The 12,527-nt window shown below is 33.1% G+C and overlaps 1 protein-coding gene across 1 annotated transcript; it reads right to left on the reverse strand.

Annotated features, from left to right (window-relative positions):
- Positions 1-4,860: 4,860 nt before the first annotated feature.
- On the reverse strand, positions 4,861-10,156 carry LOC142355695 (GTP-binding protein Di-Ras1-like; the record flags this gene model as incomplete). Its single annotated transcript, XM_075407776.1, has 3 exons — positions 4,861-5,099; positions 7,409-7,576; positions 9,978-10,156. Coding segments are annotated over 3 exons (509 nt in total), but the record flags the coding sequence as incomplete, so codon positions are not given.
- Between the last annotated feature and the right edge of the window lie 2,371 nt (positions 10,157-12,527).

Below are 12,527 nucleotides of genomic sequence, written 5' to 3' on the forward strand. Positions count from 1 at the left end.
GTTTAGTCCTGGTCATATTTTTGAAAAGAAAATCATTTTTTCGGTCGTACATAATGAGAAAAAAACGTACAATTAGGAAAATAAATTCAATTTCCCTTCAAACTTGAGTGAATTTGCTTGAAAAGAATTTCAAGTGTCGGTGTACACTTTGTGACATCTCAAGAGAAGAATGCACGATCAGACAAAAATTTGTGCTCAAAACCTGAAAGAGACATACTTCAGTTGCTGTCATTTGCAAAATAGGAACAGTAAAAAAGGAAAATTGATAAATTTAATTAAATTAATAAATATTTAATGACAAACAGAACGTAGATGACATTTAACAGAAATACATCACATGTGGCCTTTGTACAGTCCCTTGCAGAGAGATTGATGTCTTGTCACATGTTATGCACATTGTGGACTTGCGAAGTCAGTTAACAAAGCCGAAAGACGAATTGGCAGAAACATTTTTAATGATATATTCGTCTAAGGCAACCTCGTAAACATTGAACGGTCAATAAACACCTCCCTTTATTGAGTTTTATGGTTAGGTAGCTCAAAAGAGAAAAAATAGAATTTCTAAATTTCGTAAAGAGGAAAGATATTTGAAAACTACTGGACTGATTATTAGCCAAACTCAACAAAAGTTTTTATGACCGTTGTATGGTTAGTAAGTTTCCATAAAATCCACATATGGCGTTTTATGATTGGTAAGTTTCGTTTATGGTGGTCAACAAGGGTTTGTCTAAATTTTCATAAATTCATTTTGAGAAGATTATGCAACTGAGCGGATTCAAGTCATGTAAAATTTTTGCCAAATAATTTAAAACTTCTAATATTCCCACAATAAAGAGGGAAGAATATTCATTCCCTCGCAATATTTTGAATATTTTCACTACTCGGGTAAATATTATACCATTTAATACATATCGGTTATTTTTTGTTTAATGTGTTCATTTTCGGGACTAGCTTGAATGAAATATCGTTAGATATAGAATAGCAAGACATCTAGTTTTTAAAGATTGCAGGTGATTTTTATGAAATTTGTGAAATTTTAATAAAGATAGTCATTAAATCTTGCAATGAAAAATTTATGCTGATATTTAAGTTTAACGTTACTGCTTCGCTACTTCGATGCCAGTCCAATAGTACGAAGTACGTGAAATGAAATCTCAAATAAGTATTGATTTAAAATAATACGAATCATTTCGTATTAGCATAACTTTCGGCTTTGTTCACATCGCCCGAATGAGCAGAAGAGATTAAATGATTTGCGCACTGCTGACTGGTGATGTAATGAAATGAACAAGATTTCAGCCGCCAAACGTTGATCAATTCCATCTCATCAAATATCAATTTAATTCCTAATGTCGCGACTGTTTAATTTTTCATAATGGATTGCCTATTTAATATTTTATTAGACTAGCAAATCAATAATCATGGCAAAGGGAATATTATTTGCATTTCAACAATTTTGTTCAATTTTTCAAATGGAGTATTTCACAGGCTTTAAAATACCTTTCACCATTAAGACTATAAAACAAAAAAAATGTTCGCAAAAGAACTTTGAAGCACCGCATTACATAATTAAACCAATCAATTCATCGGATATGTTAATTAATGAGACAAAAAATAAAATTGGTTTGAGGATTCAGATTAAAGTAAACATCGCCCGTTCATCAACAAAAATTGAAAATTTGTTCATCACATACTAAACAGCGATACTGAAGCAATCTAGAACCATTTGCCATACAAAATTAGAACTTGATAATCTCAAACATCATTCAAAACATTTCTGCTAAAATTGCTATTTTCAATGATCAAAAACAAATTCCAAAATAATAGCGTAAACTATAGAAATGTCAATTTTTTTTACATAGATTATTGTTGCAACCGATATTAAATTTGTGTAGAATAGATCTGCATTACGCAGCAAAATGAACGCGAACATAAGCAAATTTAGTTGATTTTGTCGGGGTTTTTCACGGCCCATGTTTTAGGATTAGAGTTATAAGCGAGGGAAAAAGTGACAGAAAGGCGATTTCTGATCGAATTTGCGAAAGTTTGGAAATATCGGGTACATTTGTCAACAATTTGTGTTCTTTAGCCATCATCGAATGAAAACTGCTAACAAAGTGCCAAATAAGCAGGAACTTAATTGATTTTTAATTAGGCAAAATTTGTCCATTTTACAATTTGCGGTTTGAAACGTTGGTTATAAAAATTGCTGGTGTGAATGTCCCATAATATGATAATTAGCAAAATTTAGTGAAATAATTAATAATTTACTTATAGCCAATAATTTGAACTACGCCTTCAATAAATTTAACAAAAATCGAGAACTCTAGCTGCAGGAAATGCCAAAAGACTGTAGAAATTAGTGACATAAATTAAATGTGACGAAGTAATTTTACATTTGTCTTCGATTGGTGAATTCAGCCGAATTAAGCCGAATATACGTTTTGCGGGGTAATGTGTTCCTTTGTTCTGTTATTTGCTATTTTCAAAGTTTTTTAAAGTTCCACAGATACAACACGGCGCTGATGGTATCAGAATGGTAAGAGGTACCGACATATTCGACTAAATTCTGTGATAAACGTGGTTAACATACCTCAGGAAAGGGAAAAATTTTAGCATCTTAAATATGGCCAACAGTTTTGAGTTTTTATTCGACAAATTTATGCTCCGCAGGGTTTGTTTCTTCTGTATTATACTTTCACAAAATAGCGTTAACGTTTTTTGGGATAACTTTACGAAGAAAAATGTAAAAATTACTATCTGTTGCTGTGTAGTTAATGGAACATTTAAAAGGCGAGTTGATTTACTCTAAATTTTAGTCTATTTTTGGTTTCACTTTATTTATAGATAGGCCAGAGTGAGAATAATGCTCGTACAAGATATGAATGAAAAATATAGGTACTTTAGAAAATAAGGCAATTAACAGATAATCAAAAGCCCTTATTCTAAGTATGAACCAATTTTCCCAAAGGTAACAAAAGCAACAGAGCAGCGACAGTAATGGAGCGTTCTTCGAAGTGATTTTAGGGGATCTAAAATGTTCTAAGAACAGAGTATAATAACTTTGTCAAACTTTTTTTGGCTAAGATTTTTTGCGAAATTTATTTTTTTAAGGCGTTAAAAGTATTTGTCCTTTTTCATTGCATTTCATCCCAAATAAACAATAGATAAGGAGTGCATTTGTTCAATTTTGACTTAATTTTTGTCAAAAACGTTGTTGTCTTCTATCAGACACAAAATTAACAACGTTTAAGGTCTAATTCACCACTAGACACGACCTACAACTCAGATGATGAATAGTGTTGAAAAAAACTTCTAAATTAAAATTCCAAAAATCTTTATTAACAAATATTAGTATATCGTCAGAGCTATGAAAAGGTATATAACTTAAAATGGCATCAGTTTAATTGGTTAATAATACTAGTCGAAATAAAAAAAAATTTGCTTTTACTTTCTCTAAACCAGACAAATTTGGGTAAAGCAAGAGCTGAAATGACGAAGGAAACTATCTTAAAAATGGCTTTTAACACGTACCAAAAAAACCAGATGCTGTATCACATGAACATTTCTTTAAAAGAAACATGATTCATACAGATCATATCCGTGAATGTTAAACAATTAAAAAACGAGGTCAGAAGTAATCATTCAAGGTAAATGGACGACCCTTGATAGAAAAATCTACCAATATTGCGATAACGAAAAATACACCCCTTAATTTTGGTCCCAACGATATTTTTCTCAGCAGTTATTTATAGACTTTAGTATTTCCGATTTTTTCCCCGACAATCTTTACCACGGCGCAGATTAACGAAAAAAGTAGTGCAAAAAATTTGATCAGCTACTCAATTCATGAATGTGAACCTTCAACAGTTTTAGTCTTTGGAAAAAATTGATCTCTATTACAAGTGTCCTATTTGAATTTCAGTCAACATTTCCTATCTATTATAAAATGTCTGTTAACTGCATTTGATGATTAATTGAGTTCGTTTTTATTTGATTAAACGTTCTTTCAAATTTACCATTCTCTTATCAATCAACAAAAAAATTAATTCAAGATTTACTTTTTAATTAAAGTCGTTTTTGATTGAACTGTTGCCTGAAATAGGTTAAAAACCCATTTTTCAGAGATGCCGCAGGATCATTGGCAATAATTTTTTTGTTAAAATGGGACATCATGAGAAGAGTTTTCAAATGGTTTCAGAAAATTAAAGCGGATGAAATTTTGGATTTGAAAGCAAAAACAAACTCCGAGCAGTTTGAAATTAGCTTGCGCTTTTTTGCACAAATTTTTGCAGAAGCGTTTTTTTCGCAGAAACATTTTTTTGCACAAATTGCGCACAAATTGAACTGAGAGTTGTCAAGAGTTTTTATCAAGTCATAAAATTTACTTTTCATAGTTCACAATTTGACAAACTGTGGCAAGATTAATAATGAAATGTAATTTCTACACCTGAACATTTGCGACTTTAAAAGACTTTTCGCCGATGGAAACTCCCATATTTCTGAAAAGATTCTTAAGAAAAATTAGAAAGTTTCTGCTTGATGTGCATAAAATAGAAGCAAAAATGAATCGACTTTCTACTATTTGAAAAATCTCAAGCAACCATACTGCACATGTTTCATGGTCTATTTGGTACATATTTTGTATCTCGCGACTGTTTTCTTTTCCCAGGATCAACTCTAATTCATATTTTATCATTCTAATCACCAGCCGAATATATTGTGAATGCGATGGCTAACCCAGCAACCCCCCCCCCCCCAATCGGGCGCTCCCCTCCGCTTCATAACGTATGTGCGATCAAATAAGCATTAGTTTATTCACGTACATAAAACAGTACGCAACATTATTTTGTTCCTGGGGAAAATGAAACAGCGCCCATTTATAGGTTTTGCTTCCTGTGTTTTTTGGCGGGTTGTTTATGGTGTGGTAAGGTGTGTTACTGAAGATGGCAGCTGACTTTGCGCTCCACTTTGCGATGACTGCGTTTAAAGCTGCCCCCTCTGATAAGGGGGAGGGATGATGTTTTAGTCACTGCTTTTTTGGCCCCAATTCCACTCTGCTCCACCCTCTCCAAGTTGGGCAGACCAGGAATTTGCACCTGCAATGCAACAAACATAAGGCATCCAAATTGACGACAAACTAAGCGTCCTTGGCTTAGACCTTGTTTTATGAAAACCCCATGCTTGACCTAAAATTGATATGGAAACACCTTGCTAAACCCAAAAAAATCATGAAAAAATTGTCGTTCCACTCATGAAAAACTGTTCTTGGACTTTAGTAGGACGCTGGACTAAGTAATTTAATCGAAAGAGCCCAACCAGCCCCACTAGAATATTCGACTCTTTTGATAAATCTAGGTCTGGACCTGCGAGAAGACTATAAATTCCGTCTGAAAACGCCCAAAAATGTTATGCCCTTCATTTAGGTGTCAATGACAAGCTGTGTCTTGATATAAGGGAGAGTTATCCAGAGTTTTAATTCGCGCAAGCATTGTTACAAATCAGCTGGTTTATATAGCAGTATGTTTCCGCAATCATAGCTGAAGATTGTGAAATCAAACTCTTAACTCGAACTTCGTCAAATCAAAAAATGACAGTTATGGGAAGTCATTCTTGACTTCCTTCATCCCCCCTTTCGGGTTGAGTGTCACCTAGGAGAGCAGCGCAAACTTAAGCGTGTTTAGTTTTCCCTAACTTGTTGGTGAGGGCAGGGCATCCGCAATCATGAGTACAGTCTGCAAATAATTCAGTTTTAGCTCTCTCCTTTTCTGCAAGCTCCATTATGAACTGAATTCTAAGGGCAAAAAGTTTTTCCATAGTGAACGGACTGCTTGCTCAGTGCTATACTTGCCTGGTTAACAAAAAAAAAACGTTTTGTATCGCAACGCCTAAGTCCTACAACAGATCTCTCAAATGAAAGGCTTCTTTTGTTCACTCTACTATGAAATTCATATCAGCTTCTGGCGTTGACGTAGCAACACATCTTTAAACAATTTTTGATCAACTGAGAACAGTTAAGTAACTACTTAGTTTGGAGCAATATCCTGAAGTTCTTTTCCTGTGGGTAAATTTCCTGCCCAATCAGCAGCTGCGTTGGGCTCTAATTTTGTCTTATTTCCATCTTAAAAACCAAAATCTTTGAGTTAGAACATTTGAGGTATCTCTCAGTACCTTTGTTCCAGCAACCCACTAGATATTATTAATCTTATTTTTTCATGAGCTGTTCCTCTTCACTCCCATCCTGAGGGTAGTATTCTCTACTAAGCATTAACTAGTGGTGTATCCATTTGTTAACAAATTTTCAGTCCACATCTCTCTAAAACATCTCAATATTCTCTTCCTGAGTGTTTTGAATGCAATTTTGCCTTTTCACTATCATCATTTTAAGAAACCAACAAAAAATCCCTACAATCCCCTCCCTTAACCAGCTCAAACTCAAACCAAGAGAAATAAATTTCTTGAATATTGCAGCTTATTGTATCATCAAACCACAAACAAACTAGGCCTTGAATTTCTTTTTTTCCTTATTATTTAGTAAACTATTATCATGAACCAATGATTCAAAATCCTAGCTTTTTAAATTTTGCTAAATATAAAAAAGACCTTCCTGGCCAATTAAGACAGTAAAGTATTTCCTAAGTCTTTTCTTCATCAATCAAACAAGAGGTTTCCCTTTGTCTAATTGCTCAAAACTTTGCCGCTGTTTCATGTACATTTTCTTTGCTATAAGTGCATTAAATATATCAATTTCATATCAATTTGTTTTAATTTGAAACAGAAATGAACAGAACAGCCCATATATGAACAAATTGTTGAAAGCCTAATAGTTTATGAGTACGTCACATGAAAATATTTTCCCGAAATCTGACTGTAACTTTTGATCATTAACCTGGCTTTATATCTATTTATTTCTTCAATAGGACCATCTCTAACACCGAAATGCAATCTACTACCCACTATTTTTGCCCCATTGTGTTCAACTAGTCGCCAAACTATATTTTCCCTCATTGAGGTATTTGTGCAGCATCGTTTTTTTTCCGGTTTTCATTCTCGATGACCTCTTTTGTTGTTTTACGGAGAAGGTTTTCGCCGACAATTTCGCTTATGAACGCCATTTCACTCATTTCATTATTCGAATCATTCAACTAAATTTGGTTCTCTTTGTGTGTCTACTGACTTTTTCAAACACAGGCAATAATAACGTACTATTGTCAGGAAACATGTGAAACCTAAGCAATACGTCCTTTAGTTAATAAAATTATCTAGTTTGATGTAATTATACGATTTCATGTCTGTTACATCATTTGAATTAATGCGCAAACAATTGTGTCAAAGAAATGCAATCGAAATGTAAACTCTTGCATGTAGATGTCAATTAAGTATGGCAGTCAAAATGTTAATCGAGTACCTTTTTGAGTATTTCGTTGAACAGTGGTCTGACAGAGGCGTCTGTTTTGGCGGACATGGCGACGAAGCCATTGTTGGACTCGAAGCAGGTGTAAAAGAGGTCTGCCTCCTTCGAATCCACCTCGTGATGCGCCACATCCATCTTGTTTGCTATCACAACTATCGGCACCTGTTACCACAAAAAATCCATACATATATCTATATTAAACTAAACATTAGTGTTAGTGGTTTGAAAATTTTCTATTATTAAATCTTGAAAATTGAAATCGATAACATCATTTTTTTAAAAAAAATTATGGTTACAATGAAAGTGAAATGATACTGAAAGGGTGTCAATTTGTTCAAACAGTTATAACTGGTTTCGCTTTTATAAAATTAGGTAAAAAATTTGAATTCGCATAACCAAAAAAAATCTAGGGGTCTGTGGTCTTATGGGTTGAATATATACTATAAATAAATAGATTGTTAATGAGTATCATATGATGTCTGATCTCGTCGCACTGATTTTGAAAGAGCAAAAAATTTTTGGCGAGAACTTTTAGTAGTTTCAGCGCCGATACAGAGCTCAAGGTTTTGAAAGTTGAAGTTATTATCACAACCTTTGATATTTGAAAAAAATGAGCAAGCACATATTTGAAAAATCTTTTGAAAGCTTATTTTCATTTCAAACAAATGAAGAAATGGACAGCATTTGTTTTGATCCTTGTAGATAAATTAATTACGTCTCATGAATATCAGTTGTAGTATAAAAGAAAAACTTTTGAGACTCATTCTTTTAATAATAAGGCCTCTACAAATCAATCCTTTGTATTGAAAACAATTTATCCTTGAAAAACTATTTTTCGGTTGTTGACTCTGTCAGTTTGCTTGAAATCTTTTCATTCGAACATAAATTTTTCATTATCCCAACTTTTTTCAGTGCTGTCCCAAAAACAACGTTTGCTAAAGATGATGAAATCTTAAAATTGTTTCTGAGAATGAACGAAAACAAATAAGTACCTGAATACTATATTACCCCAAAATTTTTATCAGAATATACTGAAAAACTAAAATTTTGAGGAAATATAGTATTCGACTTTTATTTTTGTTCATTCTCAGAGAAAAATTAGGACGTCCTACACTGACGTTCATCAAAAAAATCAATAAATTTTGGGGCAACACTGAAAAAAGTTGGGATAATCAAAAGGTTATGTACGAAAAAAAGTATTTATGCAACCTGAAGGTGACAAAAACCGAAAAAAAAAACATTTTCAAGGCGATAGGTTTGCAATACAAAGGACAAACTTGCAAAGGCCTCTTTATTAATAGAATCAGTTCTCAAAGCTTTTTTAATGCTACAATTTGTATCCATGAGCCAAAATTGACTTATCTACAATGATTGAAACAAATGCTGTCCATTTCTTCATTTTTTTTGAAATGATAATAAGCTCTTAAAAAAATTTTCAAATGTGTGAAGGCTCAAAAATGATCAAGTCTCAAAATGCTTGTGCTAATAACTTCAAATTTCAAAAGATTAAACCCTGCATCGAAGCTGAAACGAATAAAATCTTTTGTCAAAACTTTTTTGCTCTTTCAAACCCGATGCGGATATTTCATACGTCACATGATGCTCATATAAAATCTATTTATTCATAGTAGTCAATCAACCTATAAAACCACAGACTTTTATATTTTTTTGGTTATGTCAATTCAAATTTAAGGCTTAATTTTATTAAAAGTGAAACCAGTTTTATCTGTTCAAATAAAATTACACGTATTAAGTATCATTTTGTCGTTATTGTAACCATCATTTTTTTTATTTTGCAGCAGCCTACTTCAATTTTAGATTTTTTAAAGCCCCTGTGGGAGTGTTAAGTGTTTGGTGTCAGATTGAAAGCTATAGAAGACTTTTTATGCTTACAAGATGATTCATAATTGCACAAAGAGTCTTGCAAGAGTCTTAGAAAATCTTAGCGGACATCTGTCCCAATTTGACTAGGGTTTCCCATTCTCGCTTTCTTTGTTCTTAGTCAGTTTTTTGTCTTTTAGCCAAGTATAGGTTGAACAAGTAATTTTCTTGTCAAGATATGCCCATCCTATCTTATGCACAATTTAGATTAGGTTTATCTCCCTCGACCTACTAGCATCGTGAAACAAAGGAGCCAAAAACTCTTAGATTTACAAGATCTATCCCGTTTTTAAGAGAGCTTTGGATGCCTACTGGGTATGCTTTTGTGATACCTTGTAGCAAAAAATCTTGATATAAGAAACTTCTCCGATTTTCGTGAAGAATATAGACTTTTAACGTCATGCAGGTAGCCCCACTGAAATTACAGCAATTGTTAAATAGCTTTAACGAGCTACTGGATCTCATCAGTAATCGTCTCCCCTTTGGTACCCAGTGAAGAATTGTTTCCTATACTAAACGATTCTTATTATATTATAATACTCATGCATTTAAAAATGGCCACATAAGCCTACAGTTCAAATAACTTCTGATTTGTCAAAAAAATGCTCTCCTAAATTCTATTCAAGAACGGTCTCCTCTTTTGCTGAAGCGACTGCTGAAAAAGTCCCATCTTTTTTCGTACCTCGTCTGTTTTAAGTTCTATGACCTCATCCCTGTACTGTGTGACTCTCTCATAGGACTGTCTGTCATCCACAGAGAACACAATCAGTACCACCTGTGCTTTCTCTATGGCCAGAGACCTCATTGCAGGGAACTCACTGCTCCCACTCGTGTCCATAAAAGTCACCTCTACCTCCTTGTCTAAAACATAAATACAATCTATCTCACTAGCTATATCTTCAGATTGTACAGTTCCTGAAAACTCAGATGCAACTGCGTCAAGTTAAGGACAACCATAAAAAGCGATGCTCTGCTTCGAAACAGCTTCAAAAGTGTGTTGTGTACCCAATAAGACATGAAAACTTAAGGAAATATGAACAGAACTCATCATCTCTAGAAGTGAGTTTTCATTACATTGATTTGATATTCTATAACAGGTTAATTTTATAATTATTTTTCATTAGTCATCCAAACTCACGATAGATGCTAACCATTTTGAGACTTCTACAAACGATTTTAAGAGTCTATAAAAACAAGGCGGCTCGGTAATGTTCAATGGCACATAAGGTTCCGACCCCGCCCATCCGCAAGTTTGACATAATTGTCAACCAAATGAGGAACAGATAGAAAAACCCAAAAATTAATTTTTGGGAATCCCAAAAAACCCAAAAAAGCCCAAGTATATTTCAAAAAAAATGTGTGTGAACGATAAGATAGCCTCCCAAGCAAATAACTCAGTGGAGTAAAAATTGAAGCATTAGATTGCTGTGATATGCCGATATTAAGAAAGCGAGTCAAGACGAACAGCAAAATCAAACAACAGCAACAACAAACATCAATTACATCAAAAACTTTATGTCCGTTTTAAAAAACAAAAATTAATAACAAAGTCAATATACCGTCAGATGAAGCTAAAAATAAACAAAAAAACTTATAAATCACCAGAAAAGATATTGACCAGTCCATAAAAACGTTTAGTAACATTTACACAAAAAAGAACAAAACAAAAAAGTTAAAAATTCGCTTATTTTTTTCAAACAATTAACTTCAAAGTAATGAAAAACATTTGAAATCAAGTGAAAAAATCCCAAAGGTTTACAACTATCAACGTTCCTGTAGAATGGCATTAGGAACTGTCCTTATTCATTATTTTAAGTGGCTAAAAGGAACAACAAAAAAACAACAAACAAAAATTCAATTGAAACTTGCAAGAAAACGCTCTCAGAACCGTCAACCCATATTTTGGCACTCAAAATATATTCGATTGCGCCTTCTTCAAACACCGATAATTGAGTATGTGGCCATTGATTAGGGAGACTAGGTTAAAAGTAGACAAAAAAGAGGAAAGGGCAAAAGTATGTAATGAATTTGATTTTTTTTTCGAAACAAAATTATATCCAAAGTCATGAAAGACACTAATTGCAAAATCAAATATTTAAATAGGGTCATTTTTCATCCAAAGGAAGCCATTGAGACCTGAAATTATCCAGAATATGCCTTGCGTCTACAAAAAGAACGTCAAATATGACAAAAATCAAATTAATTTACTTTTTCGTAAAAAACCGGTGTCGAAATCAGTAAGGTCATATCGCATTCTTTAAAAAAAATAGATTTTGGAACATCAATCGTTTCGACACCTTCCTTTTACACCCATAATGTCATATTTGACCTGTAATTAACGCGATTAGGTAACAAAAAGAAAAATAAAAAGAACTAATTTGCGAAATTAAAAAGCTTTTTTTCAGTTTTGGAGAACAGTTGTTTTCAAAGTCATGAAAGCTATCAGCTATCTCTTAATATCAGAATATCGGCTCATCTATACTTCCAACAATTGCCAGTGAAACCTATCACTATACAGGAAATTTCATACGACCGAAACGACAAAGTATAAATGACAGTTAGAGACAAAATTAAAAAAAATTCAATTAATGTCTTCAAGAAAGAAGTGTCGGCGCCGTCAAAACGATAATCTATATCTTTCAGGATGTTAATGTGCTCAATTGTGTTTTATTTTGAACTCTAATATTCTGATATGAGAACTGTCAATAATGAGATAATGTGACTAGAAAACGTGAAAAACTGGCAAAAATCTAAAAACAAAAAATTCTGAAATCTAGTAGTATCAAAGCCAGAAAACAATAGCTTCAACCGCAATCAATAATAGCTTAAATAATAGCTTAAAACCGCAATCGAAACTAAACTTCAAATCATTAGAATGAAGAAGAATTCTTTCTTTGCTGAAACTAAGATACAAGTTGACCAAATTAAGAAAAAAATAGAGGAAATGTTCATTAAGCCATTATTTATTTAAAAATCAATTATTTTTAAAAGTCGAAACGATCAGAAATTTTTAAGTGAAAAACCAAATGCTTTATCTTGGAGCTGCTTAGGAAACCAATTGGACCTCTGACTCCTGAGCTTTGATTTGATTTGTTCTGTTCTTTATTACTATAGACCGACTGATTACAATCCGAATTCTTTTTGGATCGTAACAGTCCAAGATCGGCCCAAAACTAGCCTGCTATTGCTTATTGTCCGTTATGAACAATTAATTTTTCGAATGTTGTAGATA

Source organism: Convolutriloba macropyga, unplaced genomic scaffold (genome assembly GCF_964194025.1).
Source record: "Convolutriloba macropyga unplaced genomic scaffold, txConMacr16.3 SCAFFOLD_6330, whole genome shotgun sequence".
Taxonomy (NCBI): domain Eukaryota; kingdom Metazoa; phylum Xenacoelomorpha; order Acoela; family Convolutidae; genus Convolutriloba; species Convolutriloba macropyga.